Source organism: Triticum urartu, chromosome 5, assembly GCF_003073215.2.
Source record: "Triticum urartu cultivar G1812 chromosome 5, Tu2.1, whole genome shotgun sequence".
NCBI lineage: Eukaryota > Viridiplantae > Streptophyta > Magnoliopsida > Poales > Poaceae > Triticum > Triticum urartu.
In genome coordinates this window covers 44,676,521-44,702,853 of record NC_053026.1, presented here as the reverse complement: position 1 = coordinate 44,702,853, position 26,333 = coordinate 44,676,521, and the positions used below count along the sequence as shown (strand labels likewise).

Sequence of the window (26,333 nt, the reverse complement as noted above, 5' to 3'; positions counted from 1 at the left end):
CGCGCCTGTTTGCCATGTCCTACCTACTCTCTTTGCTCGAAAAACCCTCTCCAAATGAACTGTTTGCCGTGCATTCATGTTGGCCAGGCCGATACAGAGCAGACGCGACTCCGTGACATTGATGCTGGTCAAAACAACGTGATTGGACGAGTGGGCAGCGCCACTTCAATGCCAACAGGTGACCAAGAATCCCACTTCAGCTGGTGTGCCACATTGAAGCCAATTGTCCGCTCGTTCGACTGGCCGTGACTACTTAATTAAGCATGGCTCTGGCATCATCCACGCTACACCTCACATCGTATCCTCTTCATTCCTTTTCATTTATGCTCATCATCGTCGACGATGATGAAGTTCTAGGTCTTCGCGCCGACAAGTGGTGTCTCCGGATCCGGGGCCGTCGTACTCCACGGCGCCCGGATCCTCCGGGAAGGAGGAGATCATCTTATGCTCCGGCGAAGAGGAGGAGCGAAGCCACATCAGCCGTGCCTCCTCGTGGAGGTCGCCGCAACGGACGAGATTATCGGGCGCACCTGGAGCTCCTTCTCGAGTGGCCACTCAAGGACCACGGTCTGTCGTCGCCCTCGCCGCCCCTCCGTCACATGAAGGCGGAGTCGAGTCAGCGTCATCGCCTCTCTGGGCGTCAAGGCGGAGCCCTACCCCGTGTAACCTGTCCAAATCAGTCATCATGTGAAGCAGGAGCCGCGCGCCGGCGCCGCACCGCCATTATGCCCGAATTGACGAGTCGGCGTTGCCGTCTTGCCGCATCTGGCGCCACAAGGCCGTGATGGAGGAGATGCCCCCGGCGATTGCGAAGGCGTGTGGCTGCCTGCAGTGGCGGAGCTACAAACTAAGAGCAGGGTGGGCCAATCTGAAGAATACCACCCAAAAAATTCAGAAATAGCCCAGTTAAGCTCATACTTTGCATTGTTTTCGTTCTAAGCTGGGCGGGCCATGGCACTGTTTTGCCCCTACATAGCTCCGCCACTGGCCGCCTGGTCGCGGCTGCAGCTCCTCGTCGTGAAGCATCATGACGGCAAAGGAGAGGGTGGTCAAAAAGGTAGATGGAGGGAGCAGCACAACGAACCACACCGGGCGTTTGCTCTAGAAATTTGATCTAGAATATTTTCTCATTATCATAGTGCATCTTAAGAAAGGACTTTGCTCCTACTCAAAGCAATAGTTGTAATTGTATTTCCGAGCTTAGGTTTATTTGCACCCGGTCAAAAAAATCATATTTTTTTTTAAAAAATCCCTCCCCCTCCCTTCCTCCCTCTCCCGATGGCCGAGTGGTTCCCCGGCGATGAGGCCGCGGCCAACGGCTTCGGCCGCCGATCGCTCCGCGAACATGAGTCTTGACTCCTGTTCCAGGCGAACATCTCGGTGCCGCCGAACATGCGCGCCGGGCCAACGGGGTGGAGACTCAGCAACGGGGGAGTGCCCATTCCCCCGTTGCCCGACGCCGTGGCGAAACCGGGCTACTTCGCCGACGAGGTCGACATCGTGCGCGCCTCCCTCACCGACGCCCAGCTCGCCCTCCCCGAGTACGCCGCCGACAACATAGCGGCGTGGACGGCTTACTTCCAGCGCCGGCAGCAGCAGAGGCTGGCGTCCACCAACGGCGCGCCGGTGGTGGCCGGACCGAAGAACAGCGACGGACGCCGCCTGTGGTGGGGTGTCCCCGGGCGGACCCTCGAGGGCGTTCTGACGTACCTCGAGGGCGGCAACGACCCGCCGTTGGCATACCCCCGGCGAGGGCGGCTGCCACGGCCATGGCTCACCGCCGACTCGACGGGCAATGGTTGCCCAGGAGGTTCGGCGCCTCCTCTTCTCCCTCCTCCTCCCGCTCTTCCTCACACTCGTCCGGCGCTCCGGCGCTGCTCGGCGTCAAGGCCGAGCCCGCGGCGGAGATGTCGCTCGGCCGGCGCACTCGCAGCGTCGGCATCATCATCAATGAGGACGGCCGGCGCGCCCCCTCGTCGGCTCCTCCGCGCTTCGTCAAGCCCAAGACGGAGCCGGGCCTGGCGCCGGTGAAGACAGAGCCGGGCCTGGTGCCGGTGAAGACAGAGCCGGGCCTCCCCACGGTGAAGACGGAGCACGGCGCTGACGTCGAGGTCGATGATGTTGCGGCCCTAGAATGGGCGCGCGCGGACTCCCTGAAGATGGCGAGGGAGCGCCAATGCGCCGCCCTGCGCGATTCGCGCAGCGCCGCCGGGGCCGCGACGAGGGAGGAATCGTCGTCATCGACGGCAGCGACGACGCCGCCGCGCCGCCGCCGCCAGCCCGCATAGGCGACGCCGGTCAGGGGTCCACCAGGGACGGCCGCGTCAAGGAGGAGAAGCCGAACGACGACGGCGGCGGCGGCGACTACTCCGCTTTTAGCCAGTTCTTTTTTAATTATATATGTAATAAAAACCCGCTTTTTAAATGTAATATATGCCCAACTTTGCCGAACTTTGAACTTTGCTATATATTTAATTTTTTTTTAAACGCGCCTGGGGACGGCCCTGGGACCGACGGCTGGGGACCAACTCGGCCCCAGGGCGAGTTTTTGCGCCGGCTCACCTCAGGGGGCGATTTTAGGCGCCCCCTGGGGGGCCAACGGCTGGAGATGCTCTAAAATGCAGTAGCATGCCAACAAACAATTACACTGCTCATTCCCAATACTGCACTATCTTCTAACCCTAACTAAAGTACTTTTTTCCTAACCAAAACTATCATCTTCTAACCCTAATTTTAAAATCTCAACTAAAACTGTAACTGGTACTGAAATTTCTTACCTCACTCCACCAAACGCGGACGCCCACCTGTGGCCGCCATCTGGATCCGCGTGGATGCACTTCGCCACTGCCCTAGCCGCGCGGACTTCCGGATCCACCTGAGCCTCGGACAGTGATGGTCGCGGCGACCGCTGCGCTGGGAAGCTCGAGCTGCCTAGCCATGCCTGAACCTCTGAATGTCCACCGCCCTCCTCACCGGTGACGCCTTGGCTCAAAAGCTCGCCGCCGACGGCATTTCGCTGTGGCGCCGCCATCGCCCACCTAGGTCACTGCGGGCGGAGAGTGAGAGGGAGTGCGACCGACCGGCTGCTTTGGTTCCGACCGGATCGCACGGGCTAACGGCCGTCAACGACCGCGCCGTGAGCGCGCGTGGCCACGTGCCCTGACATGTGGGTCCAGGCGGTCAGAAAAACGGTTAAATCGCTAGTCACGGGCGTTTTGGGTTTTTTAAAACAACGGACCGCGTGACTGATAGGTTTTTGAGAAAATTTAAAAAGTGATAGTTTTTTGAAACCCTAGCCTGTAAACTAGTAGTTTTATGCTATTTACTCGACTTGAGGGCATCTCTGAACATGAAGGCGTCATAGCTCTTCTTAGTTCCTTTAACAGCAATGTTTATCTCATTCGCAAACACCCGGTCAGCAAAAGTAGAGGGAGGCCCAGACCTTAGAGAAGATTCAGAAGCTATGATCTCTTCCATCCACGCGAGCTCTTTCGTGAGCCTCAGAACAGCGGATTCTGCTGTTTCAGTGACAAAGTTGGCATCGTCCATGCCGTCACCGGCATCGGCAAGGGCAAACCTAGGGACTGTTCGGCAACCCGCCGGCTCCTCAAAATACGAGGAGCTGCAGAGTCGAAGGACTACAGCTCTATCTTTTTAACTACAGCTCCGCCAGCTCCCGGAGCGGAGCGGCGGAGTGGAGGGGATCCGAACGGGGCGCTAGTTGCGTCGGACGAGTATTCAGCAGTGGCCTCCTTGAGAGTTAGAAAGTTCCCTGTGGACTTGGACATCTTCTCAGAGTTAAGCATGAGATGCCCATTGCAACGAAATCCGCGAGGCCAGTGGTGCTCCGGAAGAAGTGCCGTGTGTTGTAGATGCTGAATGTCAGATGGTTCTGGATAAGATCCTTACCAGATACCCGGATATCCAAGGGATACCAGTATTCGAATTCTTGCTTCATTTTGCACAGGAGGGCAGAAGGGATGTCACTCTTGGGTGCCGGGCCATCACAAGAACACATAGCCCCATACTTCATCAGTCATCTGTTCTGGCATGATGGATGAAATTTCCTTCCATACATGTTGCCGTTTTGCAGATAATGCGCAACTGTGTAGTAAGCCATGTATAGGGTTGAATCAGAAAGAGACTCCACAAGGAACTGCTCATCCCAAGGGATGCGAGTACCTAGGCCAAAAGAACGTGAACATGCCCATTGGTTGAGCCAGCCCAACGTGTGCTCGAAACCATTTCGAGTTTCTGCTGAGAAAGTATTCATATTGTCCAAACACCGGACCGCCAGTGGAGTGTTATACTCACACGTGAATTTTCCTTCTGATCACGCCTGCCCTCACCCTTCCAAGCCGCCCCCCGCGTGGGCGAGGCCCCAGATCCCATCGGCCGGACCTCCCCCACTCCTCCTCCTCCCTCACCGCCGCCCAAGGGCGCGGCCAGGCGAAGCCTTGCCGTCGCCGGCGGCGGCGGGGACTCGGGCCCTCTCGCTCGGGTGGGGCTGGCGCGGGACAGCGCCCCCAGGCCGGAGCGTGGCGGGCGGGCCGGACGCCACGATGGGTGGTGGCGGCGCATCGGCGACCTCGCTTCCCCGTGGCAGGAGGTCTCGCGATCTGGTGCGTCGCGGCCGCCAGGGACGACGGCGGTGTGACCGGATCGGTTCGCGGGGCGCGGCCAGATCTATGTCCATGCGTGGGCCTTGATCACTGGTCTGCCGTCGGCACGGTGGTGGGTGCGACTCGTCGGCAGCTGGGCAGATCCGCGGGATTCTATCCTTGTCTGGTCCTTGACAGCGCGGGCAACTCCGGGGGAAACTCTAGATCCCCTTGGGATCGAACGATGGCGGCGCTTTTGCGTCATAGTCCCTCTTTAGGGCATTGTTTTGGAGTTTGCTCCGGTTGAAGGGACCAGCGACGTCGGCGGCGCATGTCTGGTGGAGCAACTACCGATGAAAATCGCGCCGACTACGGTCATGGCGGACGATGGCGGCGTGTTAGATGTCGTTCCCTTGTTGAGGCATCGTCGTTGCAGTCTGCGTCATCAGGCTCGGGATGCTCCGGGGGAAACCCTAGATCTGGGTCTTCCGGATCGGACGATGATGGCGTTTTATCGCTTTTCCTCCTGGGGCCATCGTTTTGGAGTAAGTGCTGGCTGAGGGGATGGTGGAGCGGTGCTTCATCTCACACATTGATGGCGACGGATATCGGCGGCATGGCGTTGTGGAGGCTCGGCGTCCGATGCACGGAGATGGACTCGCGCAGGAGGAGGTTGCTGTCCGGCGTTATGGTGACGTCGATGGCAGAGTGGCCAGACAAGGTAGAAGCCTCAATATGATCTAAAGACGGACCTGTGAAAGATGGCGGCGACGACACACGAGTGCGTCTGACCGGATTGTGCCCCAGACCCGGTATGTGGCTCGGCTGGAACTTCCGAATAAGTTTCAGCTTCCGGCTTTTGATGTTAGGCTTAGGTGAGTGGTTCGGGTAGTGGCCCAACTAGCACCCCTTCATCATTTTGAATAGGAATAGTGGTATATGTTGTCAAGATGGTGGATTCAGGCACATTGTTGTAATACTTTATAAAGTCCTCGAGAATAATCAATAAAATGGCCGTATGCATCTTCCAGATGCAAAGACCGGGGATCATCCTCCTTTTTAAAAAAAAAAACACCGGACCGCCTTCTGCTTCCACTCATCTTCACCGTAAGTGATGTACCACTGATCTGTGAGCGCAACCACACACTCGTCGCCGGACCTTGACATAACGTTCTTCTCGGGCTCACTATACAACACTGCCATGGCTTCTTCCTGTTAAACACAATATTATGAGGCTGTTGGGCCGAATAACTTATATATCATGTTGGAGTAGTTAGGTGTTGTATCTCCTTCTATCTCCTGTTTATATTTCCTGTAATATCTCTTGTTGGTTAGATAAGACTCTGCCAACTCTTGTAATCCAAATCATCAATCAATATATACCGATGCGGCTTCCCTGTTGGGAGTAGGAACGCTTACCTAAACTTTACATGGTATACAGAGCAACCTCTTCCGCCACATCTAGTTCGATCTGCGTGCGCCAAGAACCCTAGCCACCTTCCTCCTACCTGCGCCAAAACCCTAGCCCACTTTCCTTCCATCAGCCATGTCTTCTTCTTCCTCCGCCATCAACTCTAGCCTCAACTACAACACCTCCGAGCCACTTACCCAAACCAATTACATCCTATGGCGCGCACAGGTAAGATCACAGATCATGGGTGCCGGCCTCTTCGGCTACCTAGATCAAACCATTGAAGAACCACCAAAAACCCTTATCACAAAAAACGCCAAAGGGAAGGATCAGGTTGTTTTGAACCCTGCCTACTCCCAATGGATCATCCAAGACCAACAAATCGTTGCTTATCTCCTCATAAACCTATCCAAAGAAGTTCTTGTCCAGGTTGCTTCGCTTGAGAAATCACATGCGATATGGACCGCGCTTGGGAACATGTTCTCGGCCATGTCTCTCTCACGCGCCAACAACATACGGGTCGCCCTCACCAACGCCCAGAAGGGCTCCCAGACGGCGGCTGCATATTTTGGTCACATGCGCGCCCTCTCCGACGAGCTTGCAGCGGCGGGCAAGTCGATCGGAGAGGATGAACTGCTCTCCTTCATCATCGCCGGGTTGGACATGGAGTACCAGCCCATCATCTCGGCGCTCGACACAAGAACAGAACCGGTCTCCGTCGACATCCTCTTCTCCATGGTGGCAAATTTCGATCAGCGAGTCGAGATGTTCCATGGTACAAACGCCGGATCCTTCAAATCATCGGCGAATACTGCATCTCGTGGTCGCCAGGGAAACACCAAAACCTACCAAAACCAGCGGAGTGGTGGAGGTGGTGGTGGATCCCGAGGTGGTGGCGGCCAGTACGGAGGCGGCGGCGGACAGTACGGTGGTGGCGGTGGCTACCACAACGGCGGCAACAACCAGGGCAGTGGCGGCGGCTACCACCCAAATAACAGTGGTGGCGGCTATCCTGGTGGGGGCGGCGGCTACTACCAGGGCAACCCTCCCGGTGGAAACAACAGCCCCCCCCCCCCGGCAACAACAACTGGGGGCGCAATTTCTAGGGCTACGAGGGGTACGAAGGGAAGTGCCAAATCTATAAAAAAAAACAAACCACATAGCTAAAGATTGTGATTGGCGCTACGCTGATGACAATTCTCAAAAGAAAAAGGTCGCAACCGCTGTTGATATGTCATATGGTGTAGATACAAATTGGTATATGGATACATGTGCCACCAACCATATCACTGGAGAACTGGACAAGCTGACGATGCATGAAAAGTACCATGGCAATGATCAAATCTACACAGCTGCAAATGGTCCAGGTATGGAAATTAGTCACATTGGAAAATCAATCATTGAAACCCCACACACAAATCTTGAACTCAATGACATCTTGCGTGTTCCTAATGATGCTAAGAATCTTCTATCTGTCCATCGCATTGCTCTTGATAATAATGTTTTTCTAGAGTTTCACCCTTTCTTCTTTTTGATCAAGGATAAGGTCACGAAGAGGGTTCTTCATAGGGGTATCTGTGTGCAAGGGCTCTACTCATTGCTTCCCAAGTATTGCAAATTCAATAAACAAGTCTATGGTGCCATCAAGCTTTCTGCTGAGAGGTGGCATAGTCGATTAGGTCATCCATCCTTTGCTACTGTTCATCAAATTCTTAGTAGGAATAAACTCCCAGTTGTTGGTGAGAGAAATTTAGAAACTGTTTGTGATCATGCCAAAAAGCAAAAAGTCATCAACTACCATATCTTGTCTATACTAGTGTGTCTACAAAACCCTTGCAAGTTATTTTCTCTGATATTTGGGGCCCATCACCCACTTCTGTTGGTAGACATTCTTATTATGTGAGCTTTATTGATGATTTTAGCAAATATACTTGGATATATCTTCTTAAAAACGTTCAGATGTGTTTCAAGTTTTTCACAATTTTCAAGCCCTCGTTGAACGCAAGTTTGATTGCAAAATCCTTGCCATGCAATCAGACTGGGGTGGTGAGTATGAAAAATTGAATTCTTTCTTTCAACAAATAGGCATATCTCACCATGTGTCATGCCCTCACGCACACCAACAAAATGGCTCTGCTGAACGCAAGCATAGGCATATTGTTGAAGTAGGATTAGCCCTTCTGGCTAATGCCTCTATGCCCCTCAAATTTTGGGATGAAACTTTTCTTACCGCCGTTCACCTCATTAATATTTGGCCAAGTCGAACTATTTCCAATGAAACACCCATTGAACGCCTTTTGCATGTCACACCAGATTATCAAACTCTTAGGGTTTTTGGTTGTGCCTGTTGGCCCAATCTTCGTCCCTACAATTCTCGCAAACTTAGCTTTCGCTCCAAACAGTGTGTCTTTCTAGGTTATAGTGCTCAACACAAAGGTGTAAAATGTCTTGATGTATCCACTGGACGTGTGTACATCTCTCGTGATGTTGTGTCTGACGAAACCCAGTTTCCCTTTGAAAAACTCCATCCCAATGCCGGTGCTCTTCTCAAGAAGGAAATGCTTCTTCTCCCTTCTCATCTTCTTGGCAATGATTGTGTGGGTGTTAATAATGATGATTCCATATTGACTAATTCCTCTCTGGTTCCATATGAGCTTTCTGCTGCAGGATTAAACAGTGCAGCAAATGGCATGGAGAATGGTACAAATTTTTCTGAAAATTTTGTGCAGCATGCCCCTGATTTGGATGCAGCAGATCCGGCCGAATCTCCCTCGGGATCGGTGCAGTAGACTGCTCCCAAATCCGCCCCGGGATCGCTGCGCCAGTCTGGGCCCATATCTGCTTCGGGATCGACGGCCTGTACCGCGGCGGACACGTGTGCAACACGCCACCCACCGCCAGGGGACAACCCGACCGGCCGGGACCCACTCTTCGGGCGCTACGCGCCATCCCCGTGCGTCTACGCCAGGCGACAGCCTGCCCTTGCGTCAGGCGGGACCGACGCTCCACCCGAGCTTGCATCGCTGGGTCCCCCTGGATCTTCTGTGGCACGTTCTCCTTCAACACCCTCTGGTTCTGCCACAGATGATCTGACCGCGACAGCTGCCTCGGGATCGCCTCGGTCAACTACAGATCTGGCCAGTTCGCCTGTCCAGGAGGATTCTGCTGCCCCTGGATCTTCTGTGCCGCTGCAGCCACCTCATACACGACTTCGAACAGGCACAATTCCTTCTGTTAATTACAAAACTAAATATGGCTTGGTTGTATCTGATACATCTACAGGAGAACCTCACACTGTTCATGAAGCACTTGCTGATCCAAAATGGAAACATGCCATGGATGAGGAGTTTTGTGCCCTTCAGAAAAATCATACATGGCACCTTGTTCCTTCCTCTCCGGGTACAAACCTTATTGATTGCAAGTGGGTCTTTCGCATCAAACGGACATCAGATGGTACCATTGATCGTTACAAAGCACGTCTTGTTACCAAAGGATTCAAACAGAGGTATGGACTTGACTATGAGGATACTTTCAGTCCCGTTGTTAAAGCAGCAACTATTCGCCTGGTTCTTTCTATTGCTGTTTCTCGTGGCTGGTGCCTTCGTCAACTAGATGTACAGAACGCGTTTCTTCATGGTGTTCTGGAAGAGGAAGTATATATGAAACAACCTCCTGGGTTTGAAGATCCAAACAGGCCATTCCATGTCTGCAGACTTGATAAGTCACTTTATGGACTGAAACAGGCTCCACGAGCATGGTACTCTCGCTTGAGCTCCAAATTGCAAAGTCTTGGTTTTGTTCCTTCCAAGTCTGATACTTCTCTGTTTATTTATCATCGTTCCAACACAACTATTTTTGTGCTTATTTATGCTGATGATATCATTGTCACTAGTTCCTCCAATGAGGCAGTTACAGCTCTCTTGCAAGATTTATAGTCAGATTTTGCTCTAAAAGATCTTGGTGACTTGCATTTTTTCCTTGGTATTGAAGTCAAGTGAAACCAGGAAGGTGGTCTTCATCTCTCTCAAGAGAAATATGCCACTGATCTTTTGAGCAAGGCAGGACTGCAGGGCTGTAAACCATCACCAATTCCACTCTCCAGTTCAGAAAGGTTGTCTCTCACAGAGGGTGTGCCTTTGGATCAAGAGGATGGTACTAAATACAGGAGTCTGGTAGGAGCACTTCAGTACTTGACACTCACGAGGCCTGATATTTCATGTGCTGTAAATAAAGTGTGTCAGTATCTTACTTCTGCTCATTGGAATGCTGCTAAACGCATACTGAGATTGTGAAGAACACACTAAGCATTGGACTAACGTTCACCAAGTCAACCTCTACACTTGTTAGTGCCTTTTCTGATTCTGATTGGGCATGTTGCTTAGACGACAGAAGGTCTACGTGTGGTTTTGCAGTTTTCTTTGGACCCAACTTAATCTCTTGGTGTGCAAAGAAACAAGCCACTGTGTCAAGATCAAGTACAGAGGCAGAATACAAAGCACTAGCCAATGCTACTGCAGAAATTATATGGGTTAAGTCTTTGCTTAAATAACTTGGAATATTTCACACGCAAACTCCATGTCTCTCGTGTGACAATATTGGTGCTACTTATCTCTCTGCCAACCCTGTTTTTCATGAGAGAACGAAACATATTGAGATTGATTATCATTTTCTTAGAGAGAGAGTTGCTAGCAAAGAATTGCAAATGCGGTTCATACCTTCAAAGGATCAAGTGGCTGATGGGTTTACTAAGGCATTATCAACAGAACTGTTTGAAGAGTTTAAGCGTAATCTAAACTTGAGAAGTTCAAATTAAGGAAGGATGTTAAACACAATATTATGAGGCTGTTGGGCCGAATAACTTATGTATCATGTTGGAGTAGTTAGGTGTTGTATCTCCTTCTATCTCTTGTTTATATCTCCTGTAATATCTCTTGTTGGTTAGATAAGACTCTGCCAACTCTTGTAACCCAAGTCATCAATCAATATATACCGATGTGGCTCCCCTGTTGGGAGTAGGAACGCTTACCTAAACTTTACACTTCCAACAGTTTATTCCTTATCAGTGGCTTTGCTTCTTGTACCTTTCTTCCATTGAACTCCCCCACAATCATTGTCCCATCAGTAAATCCTTTCAGGTACGTCATTCTTTTTGCTTCCGCAAGCTTCTCCTTGTCATTCTGGCTCTTAATCTTGAGACTGAAGCACACCTTCTCAGCTGACTTATCTCCAAATTCAGGAATGTTGATTACAGGGATAACTTTGAGGGGAAGGACCCACTCATCCTTGACTCCATACTTCGCTCTCAAAGCAGGCTTGGTGACCAAATCTTGTAGGGCCATGAAATCATCCGGCGAATCACTCGGAACACTAGTCACGATGCCGGTGCCTTTATCTGTTAAGATGGTGAGCATGGGCAGCGCATATATGTTTTCACTCAAAGCGAGAGGAGATCTTAACCGCAGACCAATCAGATCACTGCCAGACAGCTCGGCTAAGCAGGTTGGCTTTTCTGGGACCCTGGATAGATGTTGATATGCAAGATTAAGAGCAGCCCTTGCTGTCATGATGAAGACATCAATGTCATTAACCTCGAACGCCCCGTAGTTTCCACCTGGCAATACCCAACAGTTTGTCTGGTCATACATAGTCTCGGGTCTCAACGTCGCTGCTGCCAAATAGACTTTCCTCCCTTCTAAGGCCTTCAGCTTGGGAGGAAAAGGCGAGAGCACCTCCATTTTGATCAACACATACTCCTGCGGCTGCACACCTTCACCTGTTGCTCGATCATGGTCAGCGCAAGGTTGGCCATCCAACGGAGAATAGATTGTGTACCTCATATCTTTAACAATCCTGTGCAGTTTCTTCAACTTCCTCATTTGCCATCGGACAAAAGAATCATAGAACGGGTTGATGTCAGACTGTCAGTGGTTACAAAAGAACGCCTCCAATCACAACCCAGGCCAAAATCCTTGAGATGTTCCTTGGCCAACTGAGGGAAGTAAGTCATCCAATGATAAGGATCCTGAAATCTGGCAATTTCTTGATCTGACAGCGCATAGTTCTCCATAATCTCCCACTGAAACTTCTGCACACCAGACTTTGCGGCAGCCTTACCTTTCTTGCTCTTAAACTTACCCGGAACGACGGCAACCTGATCAGCCTCTGACACTTCAGCACTTGACTTCTCGTCTGCCACAGGAAATACCGGAGGATTCCCATACTGTGCAATCTCTCGGGCAAGCTTGTCCGCCGAGGCCTTTATTGGCATCCCAGTACAATGGAAAGCTAAGGGTAAAAGGACATTGGACCCACGAAGCCTGTGGTATGCAGCACCGAACTCAAGCTTGCACAGTGAGAAGGTGTGGCCCAAATGCAGTAAACCATTCATGTATGGGTATGGAAACGTGCCAAAGAATTTTTCGCCGGGCGCCGGAGGTTTGTCCCCAGGCTCGGCCTCAAAAACCCTGTGCTCCTCCCAGCACTCCTGAACAGCATTTTGGATATCGATCAAAAGCTTTGCCCGCGCCTTGCTCTTGCCTTTTTCACGAGTCGATGACATTTTCCTGAACAGTGAAGACAAGGAGAAAACAGAGTTAAGCATCCAGAATTTAAAATGCTGCCACAGAGCTAGCATCATGTGGAAATTTAAATGGCTTAGAGACCAGCAGGCCATTTAACCATTACAAATTTCAGAGACAACTTGCTGAATATGACATGCTGTAAAAAGGCCTGGAGTTATATATTTTCACCAAAATAGAAGATCTAATGGTTTTCTCCATAGTTGTGAATCCTTAACAGACATCGATAAAAACTAGTTAACACCTTTCGGAGCTATCGACTTTTTTAGTGCATAAGTTGTTGTGCAATCATTAAAACGAGCACAATCATCTCCTTCTCTTCTCCTTGTGTGAAGTACTGTACCCTATCTCTGAGGTGACTTTACTAATTTACTTGATGCAGAAACAAGTTGCATCGGCAACTTAGATGATGGCTTAGAGACCAGCAGGCCATTTAACGATTACAAACTTCAAAGACAACCCGCTGAATATGAGGCGTAATCTATCATACGTGTGGACCGTTTTAGACAGTGACACGATGTGAAAAAGTCTGGAGTTCTATTTTTTCACCAAAATAAAAGATCTCAGAATAGTTAATTTTGCATCGGCAAAACATGGTGATGCCACAGACATATTGTTGAAAACATTACATTACAATACATGGGCCTCCTGATGATAAATCAAATCTCTTAACAAGGACAAGTAGCGGCACTGAGTGCAGAACCTAATAAGTTGGGAAGCCAACGTGAACAACAATTGATGGGCAAGTTGACGCCACATGCGTATTTGCAGACAGATATTTATTAGTTGAATTTAAAGTTGAAGCTCCTGGTTTGAGATTATAGCATTGACCCGAATGGTTTGATATCATAAAACAACTTTACTGCACCGTACCTCTGAGATGACTTTACTGATGCAGAAACAAACCACTTTTAACTCTATTCACTATGTGGTTCGAGCAACACAACATAATTTTTTTTTAACAGATGATGAAGATACCTGTATGCATATAGAAGTGAACTAACCACCTTAGACACGCAAATCGTTCAGTGGACAGTATGTTATTTTGACTCTGGTGGGCGATGGAATCAACTCTGTCACTGGTTTTAAGACCCAAACCGAAGAGTTGGCTTCAGAAAGTTGGGGCCGCACCGGCGAGGATCGCTGGAAGAAGACCGGGGCTCGAAGGAGTAAGCGAGGGCCTCACCTCGAACGGAAGGGGGAAGGTGGGAGCGGAAGGGCTCGTCGCCGCCGGTGAAGACTCCGGAGCGCGATGGCCGGTGGAGGTGGCGGCACCCGCGCCGCCCGAATTTCTGAGCTCTGTTTCCCCCCAAGGAGAGGGAGGCGATCCTGGCCGTTCCGTGTAAATCCGATGGTCCACGACAGGCGTAAATGTTTTTGAATAGCCCCCGAGCCTTGAACTAAAACCACGACGAGTAATTTGAAACGAAGGAAGTACATATGTTGCTTCCGTGTACAACTTTAAAGGACTCTATTTGACTCTCTCTCGTCTTCTTTAAGAGGGTCTCTCTTATTATTTTTTAAGAGAAAGAGAAGGGCTTTAGAGAGACCTTACAATCGTCCGCAAACATTTTAACGATGTATTCGGATGATTCAAGTTATCCAACATGTGTGGCACATTAATTTGTGGATGCATCTATGTGTATAAAATCCTGCAAACCGAATGCAAATCAGGAAAAAATTTATGAGAGTCCGGACGGCCACCACGTACACGTATGGCAGCCACTTCTCACCTAAAACTCTCTCTACCCGAAAACCCCTCTCTATGCAAAGCGGTTGCCTAGCATTCATACCCATCAGGCCGTTCAGTGTATACTTGATTCCACAACATTGATGCAGGTCAGAACGACGTGCTCGGATGAGCAGGCGGCGCCACTTCAATGTTGAAGCCGCTACCGAGAAGCCTAATTCAGTTGGTGGGCCGCATTGAAGTCGACCGCCCGTTCGTTCGTCTGGTTGTGGCTATTTAAACATGGCTATGACGCTGTCCACACCACACCTCACATTCTCTCCTCTTCGCTCCTCCCCATCTCTGCTCATTGATGTCTATGATGACCAAGTCCTATGTCTACTCGCAGGCAAGTGATGGCTACGTATCCGGATCGAGGCGCATGGCTCCTCCAGGAAGGAGGAGATCATCCTCTGCTGAGCAGGAGCTGCATCAGTCGTGCCTCCTCGCGGAGGTCGCCGCGATGGACGAGGATTACTAGGCGCACCTGGAGCTCCGTCGCTCCACCGCATCAAGACAGAGTCGGTGTCGTCACCTCTCCGACGCGTCAAGCCAGAGCCTGCCCCCCCCTCCCTCCCCGGTTGCAACCGCGGCGTCCAAATCAGACGTTGCGTAAAGGAGGAGCTAGCGTCGCCGGCGCACAACCATTACGCCCGCATCGACGAGCCAACATCGTCGCCGTGCCGCGTTTGGTGTGACAAGGCCGTAAAGGAGGAGGTGGCCCGGCAACTGTGAAGGCGCGCGGGCGCCTCCCCCTCTACCTCGGCCCCGACGACAGCTTCTCGTCGTGGAGCACCGTGACAACAGAGGAGAGGTGTGTCAGTGAAGCGGACAGAGAGAGCGGCGTAATCAACTACACCAGGCTTTGCTCTAGAAATTTTGTCTTGAAAACTTTTTCATTATCATAGTGGATCTTAATAAAAAGGACTTCCGCCTACTCAAAAAGTCAAAAACATAGGTGTAGTTGTATTTCAGTCTTTTTTCTTTTCTATTTTGCACGGTCAGTTCAGTTCAGCTTCAAAGTAGAGAGCACAAAGCTTATCTCAACCTTGGAATAGTTACCTTCGTCTCTCCACCACCCACCCCGTCCGTACGAGGAAGAGGACCCTCTTCTCTTCCCGTCCCGACCCGGAGCCCTCCGCCGCCGCCGCCGCTCGCCTCCTCGTCGCGTCCCTGCCCCCGTCCGCAATCTCCGGAACCCCGGTCTTCGAGGTACGAGCCTGCTCTTTCGCCTCCAAAGAACCGCGGAGTAGGGCGGTAGTGACATTGGAGGCTTAATTTGGGGGATTCCTGCTTCCCTGCTGCAGATTACATCATGCTTTCCCTGAGGTGTTGGGCGCCCGCATTCGGGTTAGCGTTCGAGAGAGCCGTCGTTCTGCGCCCTCGAAAGTTCAACTCTTTGGTGGTGAGCTGCTCCATTCGCCTCCATGGCATGTGGGGTTCGTTCAGAACTTGGTGGTGGTTTGTGGTGGTGCTTATCCTGATTGGTACTGTACAACCTTGTGGCGCAGGTTTGCGGTGCCAGGGGTCCGAGGCCGAGATATCCTCGCGTGTGGAAAACTGACAAGAGAATCGGGACCGTTTCCAAGTCGCAGAAGCTTGTCAAATGTGTGAGGTTCTTCTACATTTCGCTCTTGTAACTATCACTAGAATCTGTACTCTATATAGATTTGTGCCTATTCCTGCTCTGAGACACTAGATTACCCCATAACTCCATGTCTGCACTTGCAACAAAAACAATTGTTCTGTACTTCAGCTTTCAGATGGAACTCTGCAACTTTCAATTGCTGTACTGATTTTAATAAATTCTTACATGTACACTGTTTATCAAATAATACCTTTGGGACAACAGGGATTATGTGTTCCTTATTACTTTGGCACCAAAAGGTTGCAGCCATAGTTCTGTTTCAGCATTTGTGTGACTCCTTTCATCTTCTCCTGCAGATTAAGGGTTTGTCTAATGTAAAGGAGGAAGTCTATGGTGCCCTTGATTCATTTGTTGCATGGGAACTGGAGTTTCCCTTGATAGCGGTAAAGAAAGCACTGAAGACGCTTGAAGATGAGAAGGAATGGAAAAGAATAATTCAGGTATCAGATAGGAGTTCATGCTTGTTTATGTGAAAGTGTCGATTATTTTGTCTGATGTGTTTCTATCTTGTATTTCTAATGAAATTGTTGGTGGATATTATTTCTCTACTGAATATCTACAATTGGCTCCTCCCTTCCAATAATATTCTTTTTCTTGTATCAAGAAAATAATTGCACGATCTCTGGTTTAGGTTATCAAGTGGATGTTCAATAAAGGTCAAGGGAAGACCATGGGAAGCTATCAAACTTTATTAAATGCTTTAGTCGAGGATGGGCGAATTGAGGAAGCAGAAGAGCTATTTCAAAAGATATTCTCAAGATATATGGAGGGTTTGCCCCGTATTTTTTTCATGAAAATGATCTCCTTGTATTACAGATTGGGGTCATACGAGAAGATGTTTGAGGTAGGAAAATAGAACTAAATATGCTGTGTTTATTTTCAATGTGCAAATCTTATAAATGTAGATTTTGCATCATTTGGTCCTACTTGCATGGAGGGGCAATAGCTATAATACTGTAGAACTATATGCATACTTAACTGACATAGTAAGATGCGAATCTGTATTCCTTTTATTTTTCACCTAATTATCTGCTCGCCTTAAGAGATTTGGAGTTTGAGTTGGTTGTATTCTAACATGTTATTGACCTTACACTGGATGTGATTGTATCAACATTTTCTTTAGTGGTACAAAAGCTATGCTTAAAGGAACATGGTTACAGAAATGATGCTTACTGCAATGGCTATTCCATTTATAACCGTTTCATGTTTCCTTCACAACCCATCTAGGTTTTTGCTGATATGGAAGAGCTGGGTGTTCGACCTGATACCTCGATTGTCAGGATGCTCGGTGATGTATTTATGAAGCTAGAGATGTTGGACAAATATGAAAAGTTAAATAGGAAATATCCACCGCCAAAATTTGAATACCGATACATCAAAGGCAAGCGCATAAGGATAAGGGTTTATCCAGACGATAGTACTGAAGAGGTAACACAGAGAGACTCTGGTAGAGATGAACTGGAAGATGCAGGAAGCATGAATCCTGACAATGAATTAGAAGAAGTGCCAGGAACAGGCCTGGACATGAATGTATTAGGCGATGCGGCTTCTGGAGACCTTGAATTTGTATAGCTCAGAACTTGAATGTGGCGTTTTCGTGTCTGCTTCATCATAGCAGGTAAGGTTAAATTTGGCTGGTTAGCTTGGTCTAGTTTTGTGTCAGTAAATCTTCAAATACTGAACTAAGAATGTCTGAATTATTCTATTAAGAAACTGGGAGACATCGGTACATATCATGCTGTTGGAAAGCAAACAAATAATAATTATTTCACCAGTTTTTCAAAGTTCTTTTAAGCAGCCAAGCAAACAAGTCATGAAATAGATTTTAGAATGTAATGTAAGGTGTCCAACATGGGAGTGAGAGAATGTAGAATGTAAATGATTGGATCAAGATTATGTCTGCAGTTTAAGGTGTTTGACAATGGAATTTGAAGAATGCTGTGTTTGATGTAAATAAGAAAGTTCTTCCAGAGTATTGAGTCTTCATGGTGGTTTACTACATTAGCATTTGTTCTGCTTGCATATTGCTCATGCTTCATCCCAATGCTCCTAACTGGATTTACACATATCTGTAGACACAGATTGTGATGATAGTATGGAACTTTGTTCTTTCAGTTGTGCTGCAACTCTTTTCTATAATCTAGCAATATTAGGCCACTCTTGCCATATTTGGAAACAAAAGCTGTCCAACAATTTGGCTGAAGATGTTCAGCTGTTCAGTAAATGATATGGTATGTTCTAGGGACCTGATGATAGTTCATTTCCAGGACAGGCTTTATTTAACTTTCTTCAGAAAGATATGTAGTTAATCATCTTTGGCATGAGGCAGGATACAGTCCTTGATGTCTTTGTTGTGTTGTATTCATCAAGGATTGTGCATTGGTGCGGGAGAGAAGCAGCTCATTCTGGATACATTGCAAGTTTTCACCATGTCCTGAGACGGATGGACTTAAAATCCTGACTACGGTCACACGAGATGCTTTGGGTAATGTTCAACTGTTTCAGGAAACATGTACAAGTATTATTTGTAGCACTAGCATTAGACAGTAGTACGTATCTGAAATGGAATGGTTGTACTAGAAAACCTTAGATGTTAGTAATATCGATCGGGTGTTGTAGATGAATCTTTTGCCGCTTTCAGCGTCGTCTTACATTACCTCCTTGTTTGAAAAAACGTGAAGCGCCAGTTCAGATAGTAGCATATAGCTATGGATTCGTAGCGAATCGGGTTTATTACTCTGCAATTCTCAAACGTGGCCCCGTTAGATACATCGAAGGGTTCTTGAGCAGCTACTCGCCAATAAGGGAATCAAATGCTGCAGGTTACTGGAAATTTACATTGTCTAATCTGTGCACGTACGGTTCATAGCCAAAGAGGGATAGGTGCTGTAAAGATGTGCAAAGACCATGTCTTGTTGAATCACATTGTGATCAAATCATTTGCTCTAAACTACCAATAGCACAATCAATTGATTATTTTCTTATATTTTGCAAGCAACAAGCATATTGTTATGGCGCAAGAAGGCCGGCCGGGGGCTTTTTGCCCACGGCCGGGCAAGATGAAAGGATTTCCTTCTTAGTTCTTGCTTGATTAGATTGATACATCTCCTTTCTTTATATAGAAAGGTTTACTTGACTCCCAAGCAAGGCTTACTTGACCCCTAAGAAAACGACTCTTATCTCTAATTAACCCTAAGACTAACGGGCCCATTAGGCCCCTGCAGCCTAACCAACTTATAACCATGACTCGACGCAACCCAAACCTAACACCTAAAAACAAGCCTTTTACATCTCGGCTTGTTTTATTATTCTCAACCTGAAATGGATTGGGACGATTTATTTTGGACCTCTTAACAAAAAGTGGATACCATCCGCACGTCGGACGTGCACGTGTACAGCCACCTGGATCCCATGGACACCATCTGGACAAAAGGAGTGCATGTGTATGGCCACCTGGAAGTGGTCGCAAGAGTGACCAGCAGAGGCGCCCTTGCGGCGCCCGGTGACGGAATGCAGTGGTGCTACGTGGTGCGTTGTTGTCGGTGACACCATGCCTTCTTCCTGTCGGACGGCTGTTGGTCTGCACCGCACAGGGAAGAGTGGGGGGCTTGCGATGGAGAATGACGAGGAGGGGTGCGCCCCCCCAACCGCCAATGTCGCAGACTTGAAGGTCGCCGCCCGTGGGGAAAACAGCATGCCCGCTGCCCGTGGGGAAACCGCATGCCCAAGATCCCCGGCGGAGTGGATGAGATCGAGGTCCTTTGCGCAGCGAAGGGCAACTTGGAGGAGCGGCAGCTGCAGACCACGCATCTCCCGCACACGCCGACGCGCTAGGAGGTCGCGCAGTAGCCTGCAGCCTCACCGCCGCTGACACGTGGCGGGTAGCGATCCAAGGCGGAAGCGGTGACAGCGACGGCGGGGACTGGACTTGGTGGAGCGGGACTCCCGCCGGCACGGTCGACGCGGGGCCGGAGCTAACCGGCGGTGGCTGCGGCAGCGGCTGCGGCGGTGGCGCACCGGGCAGCGGCAGTGGCTGCTGCGGCGGAGCGCCGGGCGCGGCGGAGGCCGGCAGGAGAGGCGGCTACCAGTGCAGCCAGGGCTGAGCGGTGGTGGCGATGGATGGCAGCTGCGGTGGCCCGGCGAGCGCGGCGAAGGCCGCCTGGTGCGGCGGCTGCCACGACAGCCAGGACGGGGCGATGGATGGCAGCTGCAGCGGCTGCTGCAGCAGCCCGGCGAGCGCGGCGGGGGCCGCTTGGTGCGGCGGCTGCCACGGCAGCCACGGCGGCGCGGTGGCGGTGATGGGCGGCGCAGCCGGGTGCGGCCCATAGGACCCGGCCAAGAACAGGTGGATCTCCTGGACCGCCTGTGTTAGGTCCCGCAGCGTCCCGGACACCTCCGGGGTGAGGACGACGGGGGCGGGCGCGACGGAGGATCCCGGCGCGGGCAGGAGCGGGGCGACGGTCGTGACCGGTAGCGGAAGAGACGGGTTGGGCGGCGGTGAAGACATGATCGAACCGAAGCTAGCTGATACCAAATTGTTATGGCACTGCTAGAAGGAGGGCGCAAGAAGGCCGGCCGGGGGCCTTTTGCCCACGGCCGGGCAAGATGGAAGGATTTCCTTCTTAATTCTTGCTTGATTAGATTGATACATCTCTTTTTATATAGAGAGGTTTACTTGACTCCCAAGTAAGGCTTACTTGACCTCTAAGAAAGCGACTTTTATCTCTAATTAATCCTAAGACTAACGGGCCCATTAGGCCCATTACGTACTCTTAACACATATGATACTAGAACCAACAAAGCGGCACACAAGACCATGTGTTGTTCCATGTGCAGAGCATAGCAATCTTCTAAGCAACAGTTTGACCATCCCTCCATGTAAATAATTATGCCTCACTTTCTTTGGATGATTCCATGACAAGAACTACGTGTACTCCCAGTTGGATATGCCTCCCTTAAAGCCACCTGAATATACTGACTTGTATGTTCTTCTCCCTCGGTTAACTTTTGTAAGACGTTTTAGACAACTGCCATTGAACTGTTTTGGGTGTTGTCTGAACTTTCTAAAACGTCTTTGAAAAGTGAATAAAGGGAGTACAACCAGAAGACTAGGCTTCTGACTACCTTGCTGAGTGGGCATTGGCCTAGTTATATGAATTGAAAATCACACAAAGGAGACGAAGTGGTGAAATTCCTCAACAGCAAAAAAAGGTGATGACTAATCCGGTCCAGTTCCAAGTTGTGAAATCATTGAGATAAAACTTTATGATCAAATATGTTACTAGAATGTAATTAATACTAGAACTCAAAGAACTTTTTCATCACTTCTTTAGATAATGACAACTCAAAGAACTAGAGGTGCAACTGTTTCATAGTTCCCATCACCAAAGGAACTGGCATGCGCAAAATTGTGAAGCTTCTGCTTTTTTCGACGACATATTTCTACTTCTTTAAATGGACAAATTTCCCTTTTTCTTTTGATACATCATTGAGTAGTGATGGCCTCTATAGAACGTGTCTTTCTTTTTCCTGCTCTCTCTCTCTCTCTCTCTCTCTCTCTCCATACGTTGCACTTGCACTTCATCGCTCTTGTTTTTTGATCTTCTTTTTTCGAGATGACCACCAATGTTTTGATTTGCGGCCTCTATAGAACGTGTCTTTCTTTTTCCTGCCGTTCATATATAATGGATTGTAGTGTTTCTATGAAATTCATGCATTCCAAACGGAACGGCCGATATGTTTGTTTGCTTTTCTTCTCTTCCGCTCGTACATTTGTTTGCAAAATCCAAGCTATATATGCTCCTATATATACAGGAACTGAGAGTACAATGAGTTGGTTGTTGCCTCTGTCAGTGTCCAGCTGACTGTAGCAGCCAGCGCATTTGACGAACATTTTTCTCCTCCTTTATTCCATGGAGAACAACAACGATTCTCTGGTAAACAATCACACGGATTGAAAAAGCATGTGTGCGCTTTGTACAATTCCAAGAAACTTTGGGTTGAACCAAGACGCACATGCCACCCAAGTTCACCGATATCAAAGATTGGTAGACGTTGGATCACCAAATGTACAACTGCGTTTTTTCCAAGCACCGGTACAATACCAAGATAAATATTGGGTGAATTCGGCTTGCCAAAACATGTTATGTTGCCAACTATTTTGGCTTGGCAAACTTATACAGACTGAATACATGAATGAATTCTATAGACGCTGTGATTATTCTGTACCAAATACCTTGGCCTGGGGCAGACCAGACAGACAAGCGGCAAACTGAAAGGCACCGTTCATTCGGAAGATTCGCCGCAAAAGGAAGGTAAGGTAATCCAACACATGGTGAATAAAATTCCAACATGGCAGTGACCTAAACCATGACAGCAACAAGGGTCCAGAAAGATGGAATGACCATCATCTGTATTTATTCAGCTTCTCATCATCCCACAGCCCGTGCAGATCGCATTTACGTCTCTGTAATGTGGGAGTTAAATATGAGTTTGTCTTCCTCCATCCCTCGGCAAACCGGCATGAGGGAGAAAGGTAACTAGCTTCAAGGTGCAAGTCAGAAAACCAAGCAAGTTTGCGCTGCTTGAATCTGGGATGAGCTTGCATGGATTAAAATAACAGATCAGCATTGCCATCAGCTCGATGGCTCCAGTAACACCAAAGCATCAGTTAGTTTGCGCTGGAATTCAGCAGGCATGCACGCGCGCACAACAAGGTCAGAGGAAAGCGGACGCTGAAGCAGGTCCCACAAGATGTGTCAACCTCGAATGATCTGCATGTGAGCATGAAAGCGTTCAGGATTTGCTGAAGCAGATAACATGTTTTTTTTTCACGATTCTAAAGTGTCCATTTCCTATATAAATTGCTTGAAAGCAGTGATTCTGATTATGTGTGTTCAAGTGTTCCAATGTTTTACTCATGAATATGAATGCGACTGTTTGTGGAGGGGGCTAGAAATTCATATTAAAGCAAAGTGAATGTATTTACTTGCATTTAAGTGGCGTGATGTAAGTGTGCAAAACCAACAAAATGTCAACTGAAAACATGAAAAAAAAAAGTTGAACATACAGTCTAAGTACTTGAAACAATTACCAATTTTGCGGAACTCCTGTTTTTTAATGTCAACATTGCTGCTTCCGCAAAGGCTTGTGCAGCTACAGCATCAGCTTCTGCAGCCTCCGCTTCCCTCATTGCGGCTTCAGCTTCCGCCATGATAGCGTCTGCCTCAGCAACCGCACGAGCTGCTGCAGCTGCAGCCTCTTCTGCGCTCATGTTTCTCATCCGTGCAAGTTCAGCATCTACCTGAGATTTGGTGTGGGCTGTAAAGCCATCCCGCTCTACCTTCTCTACCTTGGTTGGCTCCTTTTTTATATCATCAAGCAGCAGCATTTTGGAGCTTCGCCCTTCTAAAAAGGACGAGCTAGGGGCTATCCTGTACTTCCGATTCACCTAAAATTGTTAAACTAATAAACTTCAGTATTGGGCTGCATGGCAGATGGCTTATACACTTAAAAAGAGTAACCTAGCCTATCTAGGTGTGAACATACAAATTTTCAAGGCTAAAATATTAAGATTATCCAGGTTCATGATTTTAGGGACCTTACATTCCAACTAAAAATATATATATAACAGCAATTTCCAGGTGGTCCATGGCAAAAAAAAAATACGCATACAAAAGATATCATTGGAACCAAAGAGATCCAGCAAAAGGTATAATAGTACCTTTCTGAAATATAGTATGGCATTTTGAATCTTACTACCTAGATAAGTACTGTCCTACTAGACATGTTACGGCACTGAAAGCAATTATAATAGAATAGATAAGTACACCGTCCGTCCCAAAATATAAGAACGTTTTTGACACTATCATAGTATTTTGGGACAGAGGGAGTAGATGCCAATAGCAGGCAAACAATGTTTGGAACAGAGAGTGCTCACACACGTGTTGATAGGGTGAATGCATTTGGGGGGAGCACAACATATCAAGCACAGTCATCCATATAATGATAAACCCAGACATAATATGAAAACATCCTAGTTCATTGAGCTTCATCAGACTTCATTTATATGCTACAACAACGGTAACAGGTGTGACTTTAATACTTTATATCAGGGCACTTTTTGCCCACCTCTTTATAATTTACAATAACGGAGTTATGGTAGAAAGAAACGTTACTACCTTCATCAATTTCCCAGATGATGTCAACTCATTCAGTTTTGCAGACAGTACATGATCAAAATCAGCAGGTGGCCAGTATTGTTCCTACATGACATGAAAAAATATGTTAAGAACGGAGCAATCTACAAAACAAACTAGATTAGATAGAACTCTGCCACAATGGAATGGGATTTTGTAGCCACTGATTATCATGAAATAATTTCTGTGTGCCTATGTTGTCACATAATTTTTTTTCTGCATCACTGCCTGAATTCAAAAGTATATTAAGTGATGGGCAACGTAAATAAGCAATGTTTTATTCATGAAGACTACGAAATTTAGCATTTGTAAAGCATCATATATTATGTTTGTTGTTGACATTTCATTGTGATAAAGTACATGATAAACAGAAGAAGCATATAGAGACCTCTATGTAATTAGCAACGGCTGTTTTGTATGACCCTGTAGGCTCATTCAAGGTCTTCACGGCCTCCAGTATGATATTTTCTAGCCTGCAGGAACGGCACCATAGAGGTACATCAAAGCAGTCAAAACCTTGCAAGTTTCTGTTCGAGATACTGGTAGAACAAAGGAAATAAACAAGCATTCAAACCAGTATATCGAACAGGGCACCTACCTGGATAGCGATTTATTCCCTGAACCTGTAGTAAACGTCACAATAGGCTTTATGATAGGCTTCACATCGACGACGTCATCATCGCCGTCGGAGGTGATGGTGGTGATCGACGTCGGGTGGTTTTCCTGCTTCGGAGCAGACCTCGGCTTCTTAGCCGTGGGTGTCGTCGTGGTCGTCGTCCTCACTTTGTCGCGAGTGCCCGACGCGTTCACCGTGACATTCATGTTCCGCCACTTGTCCTGCAATCATGCAGCAGTCATCAGAGTCTCTCCAATCTAGTGGAGCGGCTAAAGCGCGCAGGGTCTGGCAGCCGAGGAAACGGACGCAGGAACGAACCTTGAGGTCAACGTTAGAGCGGTAGCGCAGGATGTTGCTGAACTCGGGGTCCTTGAGTATGGTGCGCCATTTCCCGGCCCCGTGCTTGCCTATCCCGGCCTTGAGCGCCGCCTCCTCCTCCGCCGTCCACTTCTGCTTCGGTGCCCCCATCTGCTTCGGCCTTGCCCTAGGAGTCTAGGGCTCCCTCTCCTCCTCCTCCTCCTCCTCCTCCTTCAACAACGACAGCAACAGCGCCTGCCGCCGAGCAGATCGGAGGCGGATCTAGGCCCGGAATCCCTCGAGGTCAGTTCGGGATCGACTAATCAACCACCGGATCGACGCCTAGAAAGCTCGTACTCGTACGTACCTCGGAAACGAAGGCTGCGGGCGGGACGGGGGCGGGGGCGCGGCGAGGTAGGGCGGAGACGGCGACCGCGCGCGGGGGGCGCCGGCGGTGGCTAGGGCACGTTCGGCGGCAGGTCTAGGGCACGGTGGATCGGAGCTTGAGATAGGGCAGGGCGGCACAGGGGAGGAGGAGGATACGGTGGAGAGGAAAAGTCGCCGCGGGGATGATGGATTTTTTTTATTATTTTTTTTTGCTCTGTCGACACACCGAGAGCGGAGGGATTTGATTTGTTTTGGCCCTGAGAAACTAGTAAACGTGTACCTGCAACGCACGTCTAGATTAACACAAAATTATTCAAGGATGACGGTCATCTAAATATTGCATATCATGAATAATAAAAATCGTCTAAATTATTGCATGTAATGAAATAGCAAAAATCATTGTTGATTCAAATTGCAAGTCATGCACACGACATGTACATAAGAACTAATGCAAACTTAGTTAAACCTATAACAAGCACAAACGATCGGATTGTGGCATGTCACGGAACAACAAAGTTTTTAATTGGAATACCACAAACTTTGTAATTTACTTTATACTAATAAGTACTATAAATACCCTTTCCTAGACAAGATGCGTTACCAGCTACATATATGAAGGTGTGCGTATTCAAACTATTTTTGCCTCAGTAAAGGATAGACTGAGTGCTAAGCTTCCACACCAGGACCTCTTGGGACAAGTGGGGAGTATTTCACCCACTCGAATACATTCCCGAAAAGGTATCAAGCTGCTCACTCAAAAAACCTAAATTCATTCACAAAAGGCATCCGTAAGCACTTAGATACATGTAGTGCGGAAACAAGGTAGATAACAAAGTTAGTAGATCTTGGACTTCTTTGCACTTCATTT

At 48.6% G+C, this 26,333-nt stretch overlaps 2 protein-coding genes and 1 pseudogene across 9 annotated transcripts; 1 reads left to right on the top strand and 2 right to left on the bottom strand.

The window, feature by feature from the left end:
* Positions 1-3,638: 3,638 nt before the first annotated feature.
* Positions 3,639-12,573, bottom strand: LOC125506732 (annotated as a pseudogene).
* Positions 12,574-15,330: 2,757 nt separating this feature from the next.
* On the top strand, positions 15,331-18,591 carry LOC125507772 (pentatricopeptide repeat-containing protein At4g21190-like). Of its 8 annotated transcripts, none has more exons than XR_007282981.1 (8): positions 15,331-15,531; positions 15,627-15,724; positions 15,831-15,929; positions 16,264-16,407; positions 16,599-16,811; positions 17,195-17,585; positions 18,083-18,198; positions 18,338-18,591. XR_007282981.1 is itself a non-coding variant. In XM_048672271.1 (7 exons), the coding sequence occupies exons 2-6, from the start codon at positions 15,635-15,637 to the stop codon at positions 17,537-17,539; spliced, it is 891 nt and encodes a 296-aa protein (XP_048528228.1). In that variant the 5' UTR covers positions 15,331-15,531; positions 15,627-15,634; the 3' UTR covers positions 17,540-17,585; positions 18,297-18,591. The 8 variants fall into 8 exon arrangements, 5 of the variants coding, with proteins under 5 accessions (XP_048528228.1, XP_048528226.1, XP_048528225.1 ...); XR_007282982.1 differs by having other exon boundaries at positions 18,297-18,591; XR_007282983.1 differs by having other exon boundaries at positions 18,043-18,198.
* A 3,392-nt stretch (positions 18,592-21,983) lies between these two features.
* LOC125507771 (single myb histone 5-like) lies at positions 21,984-25,670 on the bottom strand. Its single transcript, XM_048672266.1, has 7 exons — positions 25,446-25,670; positions 25,100-25,360; positions 24,764-25,002; positions 24,554-24,638; positions 24,148-24,231; positions 23,061-23,417; positions 21,984-22,740 (listed from the first exon to the last, which is right to left on the bottom strand). The coding sequence occupies exons 2-7, from the start codon at positions 25,247-25,249 to the stop codon at positions 22,726-22,728; spliced, it is 930 nt and encodes a 309-aa protein (XP_048528223.1). The 5' UTR covers positions 25,250-25,360; positions 25,446-25,670; the 3' UTR covers positions 21,984-22,725.
* Between the last annotated feature and the right edge of the window lie 663 nt (positions 25,671-26,333).

Excerpts from the sequence above, each read along its gene's own strand:
- LOC125507771 (XM_048672266.1), bottom strand. The coding sequence starts at position 25,249 with ATGGGGGCACCGAAGCAGAAGTGGACGGCGGAGGAGGAGGCGGCGCTC. Across the intron at positions 25,003-25,099 it reads GCTCTAACGTTGACCTCAAG|GACAAGTGGCGGAACATGAA; the intron begins GTTCGTTCCTGC and ends GCATGATTGCAG. Across the intron at positions 23,418-24,147 it reads CATCTGGGAAATTGATGAAG|GTGAATCGGAAGTACAGGAT; the intron begins GTAGTAACGTTT and ends TAACAATTTTAG.
- LOC125507772 (XM_048672271.1), top strand. The coding sequence starts at position 15,635 with ATGCTTTCCCTGAGGTGTTGGGCGCCCGCATTCGGGTTAGCGTTCGAG. Across the intron at positions 15,725-15,830 it reads GAAAGTTCAACTCTTTGGTG|GTTTGCGGTGCCAGGGGTCC; the intron begins GTGAGCTGCTCC and ends CTTGTGGCGCAG. Across the intron at positions 16,812-17,194 it reads CATACGAGAAGATGTTTGAG|GTTTTTGCTGATATGGAAGA; the intron begins GTAGGAAAATAG and ends CAACCCATCTAG.